The sequence below is a fragment of the Anopheles coluzzii genome, chromosome 3 (assembly GCF_943734685.1).
Source record: "Anopheles coluzzii chromosome 3, AcolN3, whole genome shotgun sequence".
Taxonomy (NCBI): Eukaryota; Metazoa; Arthropoda; class Insecta; order Diptera; family Culicidae; genus Anopheles; species Anopheles coluzzii.
The window spans coordinates 11,126,911-11,142,158 of NC_064671.1; the positions used below are offsets into that span (position 1 = coordinate 11,126,911).

At 51.5% G+C, this 15,248-nt stretch overlaps 2 protein-coding genes across 4 annotated transcripts in view; both read right to left on the reverse strand.

Annotated features, from left to right (window-relative positions):
* LOC120960136 (tRNA-dihydrouridine(16/17) synthase [NAD(P)(+)]-like) overlaps positions 1 to 906 on the reverse strand; it is an 85,351-nt gene extending 84,445 nt beyond the window's left edge. Inside the window, exons 1-2 of one of the 2 annotated variants that reach the window (XM_049608168.1) lie at positions 774 to 906; positions 359 to 492 (exon numbers count right to left, since the gene is read on the reverse strand). The gene's annotated coding sequence lies outside the window, so the exon portion shown is untranslated. Of the gene's footprint in view, positions 1 to 358 lie in introns of both variants that reach the window. The other variant, XM_040384116.2, reaches the window with a different exon arrangement.
* Positions 907 to 1,179: 273 nt separating this feature from the next.
* LOC120954674 (signal-induced proliferation-associated 1-like protein 1) overlaps positions 1,180 to 15,248 on the reverse strand; it is an 84,681-nt gene continuing 70,612 nt past the window's right edge. For both annotated transcript variants that reach the window (XM_040374807.2, XM_049608159.1), the window contains exons 2-3: positions 3,316 to 8,349; positions 1,180 to 3,246 (exon numbers count right to left, since the gene is read on the reverse strand). In XM_040374807.2, the coding sequence (XP_040230741.2) occupies positions 2,695 to 3,246; positions 3,316 to 8,334 (5,571 nt within the window). In that variant the 5' untranslated portion in view covers positions 8,335 to 8,349 and the 3' untranslated portion in view covers positions 1,180 to 2,694. The remainder of the gene's footprint in view (positions 3,247 to 3,315; positions 8,350 to 15,248) is intronic.

Here is a 15,248-nt window from a genome sequence, read left to right on the forward strand (position 1 = left end):
CCACGAACACGGGGCTTATGATACTAACAGTCCCAAGAAAACCTTCACAATTGATAAGGAAGACGCAACCTCACACTCGCAATTTGTTGGTCATGCTTTTTAACATATTTGACGGAATCAATGCAACGGCAGACGGCGGAAGATTGTGCAGCTTATCAGATGGTGACCAAAAAAACACAAATAATCAAGGTGTATTTATACAATTAGAAAGATAATTGATAAGAAAGAAAACAGTCGGGAAATAGAAGGAAATAGTTCATATTCCCTGCCGTAGCATTGACCTAAACTTGCAGCTCGCTGTACATGTAATGAAATAGTTTTTTTAAAGAACGACTTAAAAGATGAAAATATTACTCACCACGTGCTTTTTATTCTTCGCTTTTGAAACTGTCCGCCGTATGCAAGATTTGACGCGAGGGCTCAACACTTTGTACACAAACAGCTGTTCGCCAGACAGCGACCGGGAAACCACAGCACTTTAAGCCAACCACTCTGAAATGTGGAATTATAGTTGAACTAATGGAACCTGCACGAACTAACGTATTTCATTCAATATTCTCTATGAACTAAAGCATTATTAACAACACTACAGCACATTCGGCGACAACGTCCACTGCCACGAAGCTGCGTAATTTGCCTGTTCAAGATTGCCCGTGGGAAAAACTGTACGCTCTGTTTGCGAAACGATTGCAGCCCTCTACACCAATTATTTTCCCCTCCCTCGAAAGGATACGTAAAAATGTGGGTAAAACAAAAGCACCACACACACTCACCCGGGGGAAACGGGCAATGTTTAGAATTTTCCACCAAAAGGAAGCGAACCGAAAAGCACCGCACACCGGAGAGAGCACGCGATAAAACGTAAACAAACCAGCGGCACCTGGAAATCCCGACGGCCATCAATTTTGACATGACAGCCACAGCGAGCGTTCAATCCGTGCAGTGTAAACGCAAAAATATCTGCTACTTACGCTAGCTGCCGCATCGACCCGGGTGGCGCTGCTATAATGATTTGAATTTGAACCGTTGGTGGAGTTAGTTTGAAGAAAAACTGATATTCAAGACGTATTAACAATAAATGGGCTTAGTAATTTCTCTTCTTCTTCTTCTTCTTCTTCGAATGTATGAACTAATTTTCGAATAATAATTTCATAAAACAAAACAAAATCACACATTCAGTTAAGAGTTCTGTAGTAACGTTTTATTTCATTTCACTTCATGGATTCGCTTCATGTAATTGCTCTTACTCGTCTAGTTATATAATACAACAAAAATGTAGAGATAGTAGTGTGTTACCCATAAATTAAGAGATACTAAGAGGGCCTGTTCTTTACACTGTTTGCCGTTGCACCCGTGCGGGAGATTTCTCTCTACGTGGAATTAACATTGAAAGTATGTAGTAATTTATTTCACAAACTGTATGTTTCTTCTTGCTTTCTCTAGTTTTTCAAACCACTACAATTTCAAGCAACAACATATTTATAATAGTAAACCGATCGATTGTGGTAGGGATTTCCATCTAACTCCCAATAGTACTGCCTTTTGTAAGCGTGTCTTTCTGTTGGTCCTGTGCACGATTTGGCGTAAAAAAGAACGAAGCTTATAACTAACAACGTTACCGCACAAGGGAAGGAGCTTGCTGGCCGCACCAAACACCCCTTTGTGCAAAGAGCACCGAAAACGGTTACAAATAACACACAATTCCACAAACACTGGATAATATATTTTGCTGGTCCGGGGGCGGTTTCTAAAATTCCTAACTGTTCCTTCCGTTTCAAAATACCGTTTAGTGGTGCAGGCACGTGGTGCTCACTCTGATTTAACATCGAATGTTCGCACACGCAAAGAGAAAGAGATAAATTAAGAACGACTGCTACTAATGCTGATTTCTATACACAACAAATAAATCATACAAAATACCTTTAGCAAATTGGAAAAAGTGGGGGTAAGTAGTATAATAGTAGAACAGTACACTTTATGAAGAAGAGGCATTTTTGGCATAATATTTGTCCTTATCGCTCGCATACGGTGCGCACCGCAATCTACGAAATTCGCCGCACCACACCTCGCCTGGTAGAGGCTACGATTTCTTGCGGGTATCCTTTGTTGCGCCTACATACATATTTATGTAAATTGGGCTGTATATAGTTAACTACATTCTAGTTCACGTAATTGGTGTTTGCTGTTGTGATTTGCAGGAGAAATTTGCTTCTTCCCAATTCTCACTCACTTCATACAAAGGTGAATCTCTTATCCTATAAAACAGGGCCCATACACCCATATCAATGTTCTCCTCGTCTCATCTGCAAAAAGACACTTCCTCCTGCTGTGTTGTGTTGAGTGTGTGTACAGAATATTTAACGTCCTTTATACTGGTGCTCAAAAAATCTAAACCACTAACGTCCTACAAATAGTATTGTTGTAAGAGGTGCTTCTTACTGTGTTTCTGTGTATGTGTGTATATATATATATAAATGTTATACTCGTTTGTTCGCTAAAAGCGTGCACACACGAGACGCTTTATGTACATAATTTTTGGTCAAATATAAGAAAAAAAAACGAATGTCAATGTTTTCCCCCCTTCCTTCCCTTTATAAGACGATCACGCTTTGGAAGACATGACATGTTTGTGGGTGTGTGTCTGTTCTGAATTGCTCACTGTTTGCTATTTACCGACCTAGCCACCCGCCCTCTTTACGATTGACGATCGATCGTCTGGAAAAACCATTCGGTGAACCGGCGCAACTGCTGCACCGCGGCCTGACTTTCGTCCTGCAGCCGGCGGTTCTCCTCCGTCAACCGTTTGACGGCATGCTCGAGCGACCGGCGGCGTCGCTGCTCGCGCAGCACACGATCGGACAGCTGCGTCACCTGGCATTGCAGTTCCGGCAGGCTGGAGCTGTTCTGCAGCGCCATAAGGGCTTGCTGCTGGGCCGCTGCAGTGCTACTACTGCCGGTGGATACGGGCGAGGCCGAGCTCGGTGTGGAGGAGGACAGGTCCACGCCACTTCCGATGCTGCTGCCGGTGCCGCTCACACTGCTGCTTCCACCCGCACCACCACCTCCACCGTTGACAATCGTTCCCATTGGGCCATTGCCGCCACCGTTCATGGTGCCGTTGTGACCGGACTGTTGCTGCGGATGTTGCTGCAGCTGATGCTGATTGTGCACTCCGTTCAGCACCTGGCTAATGTCGTCGTAGTATACGTTGCTTCCTGGATGGGATTTTGCCACGGTTTCAGATAACTAAAACAGAAAAAAAACAAAAGTTAGAAGAGCATGTTCTTCTTGGCGTCAGTTACAATAATGACTTACCTGTGTCATTGCTTTGGTTGCAGTGTCCACCAGACTGCTCCAGTCCATCTCCTTCATGTCTGGCAGTGGGATCTTCCCCCCACCATTCCGCAGAATGCCTCCTCCATTGACAAACTGTTGCTGCTGCTGCTGCTGCTGCTGCTGATGTTGCTGCTTCCTGCTCGGGGACATCTTCAAATGGTCCTCGTTCATGTGATGCTTGCCAAGCAGCTCGCTGGCCGGGCTGGAGCTGTTCGACGTGGTGGACGAAATGACCGTCGCCGGGCGAGCCGTCGTGAAGATCACCTCCTCCTCACCGCCATTGCTATTGCTCGGGCTGTTCGTACCACCGTTCGCCAGCTTCAGCCCGTTGCCACCGTTGGCCGCCGACAGCTGCTGATTCGAGCCGCCCAAATTGACACCCTCCCGCGAGCGACTCTTCTGCGGGATCGGTTTCAACCCGCCCGCCAGGCTGGCAATGTTCCCCAGGCTGTGGCTGTTGTGGTGGCCCTTCTGCATGCGCTCCAGCCCGCCCGCGTTGAAGTTGTCGTCGTTCGCAATGTAGTCCGGATTGATCAGCTTCATCAGGTCCTCCTGCAGCGTGCTGCCGGTCGTGTAGTTCACACTGTTCCGCTGGGGATGATGCTGAGCGCCGCCCTTCAGTGCGGCCCCGCCTCGAAGCTTGGCCGGTTCGCCCTGCCCGTTCGGTCGGGGGCTATTGTTGCGACTGCTCGAGGCACTGCTGCCGGAACAGTTTGCCACGGCGCCGTTCGCCTTCTTCCCATTGATGCCGTAGATGTTGGTCGTCGTTGCCGAGCGTCTCAGCTGCGGCGAGTTGTGTCGCGAAAGATCGTCCTCTTCCACGTGATTGCCGGCCGCACTCATCAGCAGATGATGGTTGGAAAGATTCTTCAGCGAGCTGCTGTACAACGGTTCCGGATGGTTCTGTTGCTGCTGGTGGTGCTGTTGCTGCTGCTGCACTTCCCCGTTCGGTGAGTCGGCAATGATCAGTCGCTTCAGCAGTGCGATGTTGGCCGAATTATCCCGTCCCACCGATTGAGCATTGGCAGCGCCGGACTGTTGCCCGCCGTTGCTGCGCGCTGGCGATGCTGACATCGGTCCACCTTCGTTGTGCAGCGACAGTGGCCTTGGGCTGGATCCCGCAAGTGGAAGCGAATTGCTCGACGACGTCAGCTTCGGATGGTGATAGTTCACGCTCGGATCGGACGCTACCGATGGAGGGCCCGCCGCCATCAAGGACGATGCTTCCTGCGGTGGATCAAGCACGTCGTACCACCGCTCGTCGTTCGACGAGTGTCCGCTCGAGGAGGACGTCAGCGTGCCCATATCGGGTCCGTTGGGTTGGGCGACTCCGGAAGATGCTGCTGCTGCTGCCGCCGCCGCTGCTCCTGCGACCTGCTGCGGCCCCGAAGCACCGACTGCAGCGGTAAACGAGCGACTGCTGCTGCCCGTTCCGTATCCCGAGCTGTTGCTCGAGCGTGGCGGTGAGAAGTTACGCTCATACCGACGCCGATGACTGGCGGACGATTGCAGCTGTCCACCCGGGAGCCCCTTTTTGCTGCTGCTGCTACTACTGCCGATGCTGCCACTGCCTGCACCATTTTGACCACTGGATCCGTTTTTATTGCCGCCGCCGCCACCACTGCCGCCCTCCAGCATCATGCTGTCGTACTCGTTTTCGTAATTGATCGAATTGAAGCGACAGTTTTGCAGCGTACAGCCCCGCCGCGGGGTAAAGTCGGCAAACGATTCAATCACCGTGACCGTCACCTGGGCGGACGTCTTCAGCAGATCGACCATCTGATCGTGGGACAGCGTCGCTACCGCCACCTTGCATATCTCCACCAACCGGTAGCCCTGGCGCAGTCCGGCAGCCCACGCTTGGCCCGAAATTTCCACCTGCGTCACCACCCCATCCGGCTGCACATGAAACCCGAGCTGGCCCATCGGATTGCGCCGCAGACTAAGCTCCAGCGCACCGCAACCATTCGTCACCGCCCGCAGCCGCTCGATCACCTCCAGCTGCTCGTCCCGATCGCCCGTGTCGCGCATGTTCAGCGTCACGCACTCTCCCTGGTGGTAGTACACCCGCAGCGCGTTCTGGCTCGTCGACCATCCCAGGATCGCCCGGCACGGCGTCACAAAAATGATCTGCCGCGTGCACTCCTCGATCAGCACGAACGTTTCCGCCGATATGCCCAGAAAGCAGTCCACCTGCGTCGACTGGCCGCTGTCGTGCAGCACCACCTGCCAGCAGAACGCGCCGCGCTGCGACAGATCGCCCGAGAAGCGCGGTTTCGTCGGCCGCTCCCGCTTCTTGCTCGGAAAGATGGAAAACCGCTGCCCGGTCTCGACCACCTGCGCCGTGCTGTAGTTGGTCGCCAGATCCTTCAGGTACTCCTGGCGCGTCCGGATCGCCATCATCGCGAACTTCACCGACCGGTGGGCCGCATTCTCCGCGTTGATCACCTTCGACAGCAGAAACTCGCCGAACTGCTTGCCGCGCGGATAGTGCGACCCGGCCCGGACCGGCGGCCCGAACACGGGCACGTCCTTCGAGCGCGACACCGCCACCCGGTACTGCGTGTGCTCGCTGCACGGGTTGACCGCCCGCACGATCACGAACACGTGCTGGAACTGGCTGCGGATGTTCTTCGGCGTGAAGGGCAGCGCGCCCGGCTCCTGGAACACGATCGTCACGATGTCGTTGCCGATGTGCCGCTTGCGCAGCAGCTGCTGCCGATTGTTCGGCGTGAACGGCAGCATCGTCGACACGTGGAACATGATCTCGCAGTCCTGGTGCGTCGCGTACAGCGAGTGCGTCCCGGTCGAGTCCGTCTTGTTGTCCAGCCCGGCCTTGTAGTGCTCGAAGCCCTTCAGCCGGACGCGCCGCCCGATCGTGTCGAGGAACTCGTTGAACGCCGGGCCCGCCTCCTCGTTGTTGTACATGTCCTCCTCCGAGGACTGGCCCGCCCGGCAGTACAGGATGCCCACCTTGTACTTGTTCGTCAGCCCCTGCTCGTCCAGCTTCAGCAGCTGCTGCTCGCACTGGGGCGTGCCGACCGCCAACCGCAGGCAGCCGATTTGTACTTCCGGCGCGACGTACTCGAGTATCTCTTTGGTATTGGCGTGCTTGCCGGCACCGCGCGCATTCGGGATCGAGTCCTCGATCACCGAGCCGCGCAGCGTGAGCAGCTCCGAGGTGCGCACGATCAGCCGGTACAGGTACTGGTCGCCCTGGTGCGTCGTCGTGGGCGCCACGTCCGAACCGTGCAGTGCGAGCGTTTGGACCGGCGCCGGGTTCAGCTTTTCGCGCTTGATCGAGATCGCAACCGGGCCCAGGTGCTCGTCCATACCGAACCAGTTCTGGTGCTCCTGGCCGAAGAAGTACTGCCGGTAGTAGAGCGCCCCGTTGTCGATCTGCTCGATCGGGCGGGGTCCTTTTTGGTACGGGCAGGTGTAACCCTTCCACAGTGTATCGTTCGCGCCACACTCCAGCACGGAGACGCCGTACGCGAGCGCTGGCCGGTGTATTGCCCGCCGTTGCTGTCCCGCTCCACCCGCACCCGACGATGAAGACGACGTGGTGGAAGATGCCATACGCGTTAGGCTAACCTCACGCTCTTCCTCACCGCCAATTTCATTCCGGAAGAAGGGACAGTTTTCTAGCAGCTCGTTCTGCTGCCCATCCCCATAGTCTTCATCCACACTGTCCCCATCCGGGGTGGAGGAGCGCGTCCCGTACGTGGCGGCAGCCGAAGCCCCCGTGGTCGTATTGCGCCGTCGTTCCAGCAGAAAGCCACGCAATTTGGCCGCATAGCCCAGGTTGGCGGTAAGCGAGCGGCAGTCAAAGTGCGCGAACGCTCGTCGCCGCTGACGCTCCTCAATGTCCGCCGAGGAAACGGTCGTCGTGGTGGAGCTGGCACTCACGTTCAGTGCCATACACAGCTGGCTGTCGTCCAGCGAGGCTGTCCCTGGGGCTGCTGCTGCTCCTCCATTTGCCACCTGTCGCTTCCCGTTCGCTGAACCGTTTGCTGAGCCGGCCGCACTTGCCCCATTACTCGAGCCCCACAGTCGGTGGAACTTGTTTCTTAGCTTGGGACTGGCGTTGCCTCCCCGGTCGACCACATCGTCCCCGGTGAGCGTGATGTTTGAAGAAGCTGGCGCTGCTCCATTACCATGTCCATGCCCGGAGTGGTGCTTCCCGAGCGAGTACAGCAGCGAGGACGCATCCAGCCCGAACGGTTGATACTCCTGCAGCATCGTGAGGAAGTTTTCGCCAGCACTCGGTGCCCCACCACCCTGGTGACCCTGGTGATGGTGGTGATGGTGCGGATGTCGATCCGATGAGATCACATCGATGGAACCGTGGCTGCCGTACTCGCGCCGCAGATTCGTTCCCCCTCCCGTGTGCAGATGGTCCGGCAAACCACCAGCACCACCGTGATCGTGAATCAGCTCCAAACTGGAATTGCTCCGGTAGAGATGATCGGTCGGTCCGTGGGGTGACAGCTTTGTGCCGACCACCCCACCGCCACCGTTGCCCATCGTCGCCATCTGTCGCTGGACGAAGGAGTAGCGCTCGTGCAGGGAATTCCGTGCCAGCCCGGCATCAACCCGCGCTCGCCTTACATTGCTTTTGTAGTACTCGACGGCATGCATCGCGCGTTCCCGTGCCGACCCCGAGCGGGTCTGTGGAGCGCCACCGGCCGGTGTTAGATGATGCGGCGCTCCACCCATGCCGACGCCGGGCGGTGGCGGTGGTGGCCCATGTGGGTGATGCATCCCGGACGGTGGTAACTGGTGCGAGACTCCGCCAACGAGACGCTGTGATGGATGGGACTGTTGTTGCTGCTGTTGTGACGATTGCTGCTGCTGCTGCTGCTGTTGATGGTGTTGCCCCATCATGGCGATACCGGCACCGGCCACAACCGGCGTGGGCATCATATGCGGCAGGCCAGCCGCTGGGCCGCCGCTGATGTGAGGTGGTGGTCCTCCAACCTCCGCCAGATTTATCATCCCATTGCTAGAGTCCTGTGAAGAGATTGAGAAAGGAAATGGGAAAAATAGATAAGAATTTGTTATAAAAATAATGTGTCTAAAGCGTCTTAAACTCCCAAAAAAAACAGCAACTGTTGCCGAAAAGCATTTACAATCAAAAACCTCTCACCCATTGATCGGTTATGGTCATCGAATAGAAAGCGGTAAAGCGGAAACACGATCAATCAAAACCCGGCGCGAGTAAACGAACGTTTGTCCTAATTATTGGCAATTGTTTTTACCTTTCAAGGGTTCTTTTATTCACCACTCGCCTCTGCTGGTTCCCAATTACTGTGTGCCCCACACCTTCACTCAATATATGGTTGTAGTACTCCCCGAAAACAAACTACGGAAAGAGGATGTAAACACGCATGTGACCCGTATACTCCAAAAAGCTTAACCTCAAAACGTGTTGCCCCACCGAAAATATCAACAAACCTGCCTAAAAGCGTCTTATGCTCTTACACACACACACGCACACACAAAAAGAGCGATACATTACGGTTATACACTCTCATTACGAAATGAGCTTCATCATTTTGGGAAGATGGTTTGAAGGTTTAATTTCCGGGGAGGCCCCGGTGTCATTCGTTGTGCAGCGGCAAACTCCCAGACGACGACAGCGCGGAAGTAAATCGCGGAACTAATCGCACTTAAACAGGTTTTGTCGTATGAAGGGAGCGCCTCTTCAATTTCGAAGTTTCGGAAGCGAATCTCGGTGACCTTATCTCGGTACCGATCACACGTTCCGTTCGAGAAGCCTTTGATGAGATGAGGTTTTGTTGGAGAAAGTGCCATACGAATGAAGGTTGCTGAAGAAGCATAAAGATGACGAGGAGTTCCCAAAAATATCCAAAGAGTGTTGCATGCTCTTAACTTTTATTTTGATTTATAGTAGCGATACACAACCGGATGTGCAAGAGACCAAAACAACCATGTCAAAGGATGCGGATGTGGTGCAAGAGCACCAAAATCCCTAGTCCCGAGCTCTAGACACGATCGTTTGATCTTGACGCAACAAAAACCGTCTCCACTGAGGCCAACTGCAATCTAATCTAATTTTATAGCGCATTAGCACTTCATTCTCGACGTCCCATTCATTGCTAATGAAGCGCTGAGAGTTGTATCGAACAGAAAAAAAAGCCACGGAGTTGCCAGCGAGAATTCGAACGAGCATCAATCATGAGCATCGTCATCGAGATACACACACACACACAGGATGATGATTATAAAGGTTCTACCGTCCAATTTCTAACTTCGTCCCCTCTGGCCGATGTTCCTCTTCTTTACCACTGCGTCCAGCGTGCGTACAGGGTGAAAAAAGACGCCATGAGGGACGAGATGTTTACTGTTCTGGTCGGGTTTAAACAGCAAAAGGAAATAAGAACGCGCCACTAACACCAGCAGCCTCCTGCACGTCAGTCAGTCAGTCAGGGGAGGGAAAGAAAACAATGCTGCAATTGGACTCAATCATGTCTATTTGTGATGGATCGAAGCTATTTCTTTCTCCACACTCGGGCTTCTTCTTCTATTCTTATGCGGTAAAGGAGTTCAGAGTGAAAGAGAGTGACTTTTCTCACAACAAGACAAGAATAGGCACCACCGTCGTGGGGCCGTGTGCGTTGAAGATTTGGTGTGATGCACCTTCGGGCTCTTGAGTTTCCCAATGCAACAGCTGCATCACGCGCGCTGAATTGGTCATGTGTCGGCGACCGTTTGAGAAGGAAGAGCATAAGGAAACAAACCCAGAAGTAGAAGGGTAGACAAACTACACCCCAAACATACACACAGGCACACACACACACACAACCGATCGATCGATTGGTTTCAGTGTCTGGCTTTTTTATTCTAGAGAGACACCCGACCTCACCCTCGGGTTTTGGGTCGTACCAATCACTGGAAAGGGAAGAGTGGGTTGGAACAAGATCCTCTTCTTACTTCCGAAGCGAAATTACTTCTATTGCTGTGTTTCTATCTTCCATGTGCCCTTTTAAATGTTGAGTTCTGCTCGATTTAGTGTAATTAATATCGACTTTAGCAATTAAACTGTCGAACCATGGTCGTTGAAGCATAGTTTGAGTATCTTGGAGGTATTTGAACCGAATTTTCGAATAGTTCAGGCCTTCGATTTTCGAACGATCGCACTGTATTTTCCTACATCTAGATTCCAGTTCTCGTGTCAATCACGTATCGTCTTAGACAAACGTCCCGTACACTTCTAGCTGGGTCGTGTGTTAGTTCTATGCTGGGCCTACTACAACGTGTGTAACGGGGTTTTTAATACCCGTCGCACCGAAGTGTACATATAACACGTCGATCCCGTTGTGGACCGCACCGCACCACCGTCTGGCCGGGTTGCGGGAAAGAAGAGTTGCATCGCGCACCGTTGTACAGAGCATAACCACACACACCAGGCACCACCACCAGGCAAGACCTTAAACTTGGTACCGGAGTGTACATAAACGGGTCAGAGCAAATAAACCGGCCCCACAGCCGACGAAACCAGCTCTTCACCAGAAAGTCGCACACACACACGCGCGCAGGACTTTTACCCTTGCCACACCGTCCACTGGGACAGGAGGTTGAGAAGTGCATCTGTGAGGAAAAACGTCAACGAAAGTAGGAAAACGTGTTTGACTCGCGCGCGGAAATACATCGGCAGCACGAGACGTACGCGCCAAAAACGTCTTCTGCCCCGGCCCAGCAGCATCAGCCGCAGCGAGCAACAACTCCACTAAAAGGCTGTGTGTGTTGGTTTATTCCAAGAAAATGGATGATCTCCATACGAGACCCCCTCAGTCAACCGGACTTTGCCTAGACCCAGCGCTGACTGCACCAACCGTCTCTCACGATGCATTTACAATTGCATCGCGTGAACTAAAACTCTTCCGCCATAACAGCTCTCTCGCTCGCTCTCCCTGTATCTTTAGGGCGGGCTGTGCAAGAAAAAAACGTAAACAAACCATCCTCCTTCCTCGAACACGGGAGACACGATGATGATGGTCGTCCGCGGCCGGCGGACAAATGCAAGCCGCTTGATGACAAAGCCTCAAGTTGATGCGGCGTACCGGTAACGTGTAATATAAAAAGCGAACGGAGAGCTCCACCATGATCCCCATTCCGTATTGTATCTGTAAGCTCCATACGCACACACACTGTGCGTGGTTTTTCTCTTCCTTCTCTTTGTGAATTTTTACAACACGCACTTTTTGTTCCTTCTTTGGAGCGCACATCAACGAAACGGTATGTTGCGCGCGGTTCGTCTCTTACGCCATCACCCATCATCCTGCCACCGACTACTTTTGGCGTTGCGCAGAGAGGTAACCTCGCGGACATGTTTCATATTGCGTGTGCTCAGTCAACCCTCCCAACCCCCCATTCCACTCCGCCCCTTTTACATCGAAAACAATTACGAGTCATTTATGGCATCATCATATCATGTGGATGCACCACTACGATATGATGACCATGTTGGTACGATCCAGTCCGTTGCGGGGCCGTCTCGTCCACTGCAAGGTTCGCGGTGCACATATGTGGTTTACCCTGAAACCATATGACTGATGTTGGGTATCACGTCCAATAAATTCACAACGAAATACAGCTCGCCCCCCTATCCAATGCGTACTTAATCGGTGGCAGGATTTAATCATCCGAATGCTTTGTGATCGTTATATGCCAACGTTTATATCTCGGCTCAACTGTGTAACCATTCCTACACAGTTTGATTCTTTCCTGCTAGTTTGCAATGTGTGATGGCTACCCATTTTTGCACACATCAATGAAGCCGGATTGCCCATATTCGTATCCATTTTATTATCGATCGAGCCCGATCAGTACAAGTTTCGTGAAGTACCGTTTTGTTCTTCCAACAAACTTCAGTTGCCCCCATTTACAGTCTCAACATTCCTAAACAGATCTACAGGAAGTGTCGGGCGGCAAGGTTTAACCAAACCCAAGCGAACACGAAACATGAAAGGAAGTGCGTTATACTTATCTTAAATGATTCTAACGCCAACCAACCGAGTAAACCTCGCCACAAACAATCCCAAGAGACCTTTGCTTCCCGGATATCCTCAGAGCACAGAGAGGAGTTCAACAAGATCATCATCGTCAAGTGACAATAAGAGCAACAAAAAGACTAATAGACAATTTGTGCCACAATTGCAACTATTGTGTAAAGGCGAATCAACCTTCTGTTACGCATACGAGCGCATACGGAGCCCCTCGAGACCTACTACACATCTTGGAGAGCCACGACGCCTTCCTCCCTCGCTAGATTGTGTGTGTGGTCCAAAGACACCACAACCCCACGAGCAGTTCCTGTGTCTCTTCCTCCCTTTCCAAGGGATGTCGTCATACGGGTGGTCTTCTCGCTTGCACATAATGGAGAGTAATTTGTGATATGATAATATGGTTTTCCGCTTTGGGAAGCAGCCAAGTCACATTTGTGTTGGATGAACTCTCCACTAGTACGAGCGAGACCAGATCCAAAGATCCGAATCATCCCGATGGATTCCCCTCTTTCGGTGGACAGAGCATAAATGTAATGCATATCATGAAGTAACAGCTCACACATCCTCACACCCATCACCCGCAGCACACAGCAGCAGGGGAGCAATAGCAGTGAATAAATAAAGTCACACACTCGGAACTCTTTACACAAACACACGTGGTGTGAATGCTGTCTGATCCCTCCATTCCGATAGTCGGCCACGTATCACAGAGCTACACCGTCGAAAGCGGAGATCAGAATAGAACACAAGTAGTCGTTTGCTGGGGCCGTTCTTGAGGGTCGGTTACAGTGTTGGAGCTGGGGGATATGTGTGTGTGGAACGAAACCTGTAACTGAGGCATCGCGCAAGTGCGGGAGACGCAAGTGTATCAGTTACCAAACCCATGCTCTAACACACAACACGGCTGAGTGCTCCTCGGGCCACTGTTGCTGTCCCGGGGTAAGATGTGTTCTAGATAGTGGTGTAGCCGGAGGGGGAGCAGCAGCGTGCACACATGGTGCACTTGTGCACTTCATAAATATGCAACCACTGTACTTGCGCATCCAATTCCCTCTGGATTCCCTTTTGCAACATGTAGATTGCAACAGCCCTGTGTTTGTGCATTGGAGGAGGTGTTGAAGACTTCGCTTTCTCTGGAAGTTGTAGAGCGAGGAAACACCAGTAAAACTCACTTCAAAACCACGCAACCTCGCCGATACCTCCATACCAGGAACCCATATGAGGGGTTGGAATTGAATAATCTCATTACGGTAGCGCCGCCCGGGTTTCTGTTGCCTTCAAATAAAATTAAAAATAGTCAACTGTCACCTACGATTTCGAGTAAGGCGTGAGAACTCATGTGCTGGTCGCGTGAGACCTCGGGGAAGAATTTAGTTCCAAAAGATGCCAGAGTTAATCCTTGTTGTTTGTACCCACTAGTAAGTGTGCAGGGTTTTTTAGTTGTAAGTTATCCCTATGGCCTAGTTCAACCTAGTTCTCTTGCGCTACCAGCTGATCACAACTTGCCACACGACACAACACACAACAATTTGCGTCGGTGGGTATTTATACTGTGTGCTACTCCACGTTTGGAAGCGGTGGCCAACTTTGCTCTGGGGCTGTGGGTTTAGCCACCATCATGCCCGCCGTGTCGTTGTTGTGTTGGCGTTCTATCAAGGGAAAGAGAATTAAAACCGTTGACATGGCCATCGCACAGTTTAATGACTATTTTTACACGAGACGCCGTGTATATAGTGAAGCCGGCCATTCACTTCACTACTTCCTATTCTAACGTTTGAGGTATTTCTGTCCGCTTGGTAAAACAATCCTGTTTCTTTGTGTTTAGAATTGTTCGAAAGAAATCTCTTCGATTGAATCGGACGGACCACACGATCATCAGAGAAACGCGATATGAGCACACCGATACCGAACAACCAACCGGTTCCTCTGCAAATGGAACTCGCTGCTCGCTCAATGTGGTGCGCGCTTGCTTTGCTCCAGAAAGTCCACTGCTCCAGAATTCTTTCACCGGCTTCTTAGGCCAAAAGGGTTGGCGGCGCTGTTTGACGATACACACACGCACAGCAGTGTCTGGCGCCAACAGTTTTTGCGTGTTGTTTTGCAACAAAAAAAACGAGCATACAACAACGCATTCGCCGAGGACAACGACCTTTCGCAAAACGTCTCAACAAGTCTCTTATGTAGGCGTCGTCATCGTCGTCGGTAGCCGCCCATTAACTGCCCTCGCCGCGGGTTTGTGATCGAGCGCGAATTGCCCAGTCTTAATTCCCTGACCCCACTCACACACACACACGCACGAGAACAAACGGCAGCAGCGGCGGCCACATTACTTTCATTAGTCACTTTGCATTAGAGAGAATTCGCTCAAGGCATCACACACCAGCAACAAGCGAGCACAATGCGTGTTTATTCTAGTGCATTTATTCGCTGCTGCTTCTGGAGATGAGGCCAATGGGGCCGCAGGGAAACACGCATACACAACTTTGCACCCGCTCTATTGAAAGCAATTCAAATATAAACTTATTACGGGTGCTCGCACCCATAAGGGGCAAATGACTCCTGCCGGAATCATAGATCTTCATTTGTGGAACCATTTGTCTGCGCGTCTTTGACATGTCGGGTACCACACATTGGCAACGATGCGGAAAAGTCTGAGCCGTTTGAATTCCGCTACGATCAATCTTGGCACGATCGGAGCATCAGATACTTCATCGTAGATATTGGAAGGTAAGGTTCTAAAGAATGTCAATTCACGTCCGCCAGAGCTCAACACAGAAACAGGCGTTTCGATTATGCACATTCTTCACATTCTTCTTGCCATCGATTACCCCTGACATTAGAGTTCCTTGAAAACATTGAAGCATTGGCGTTAACTATTGA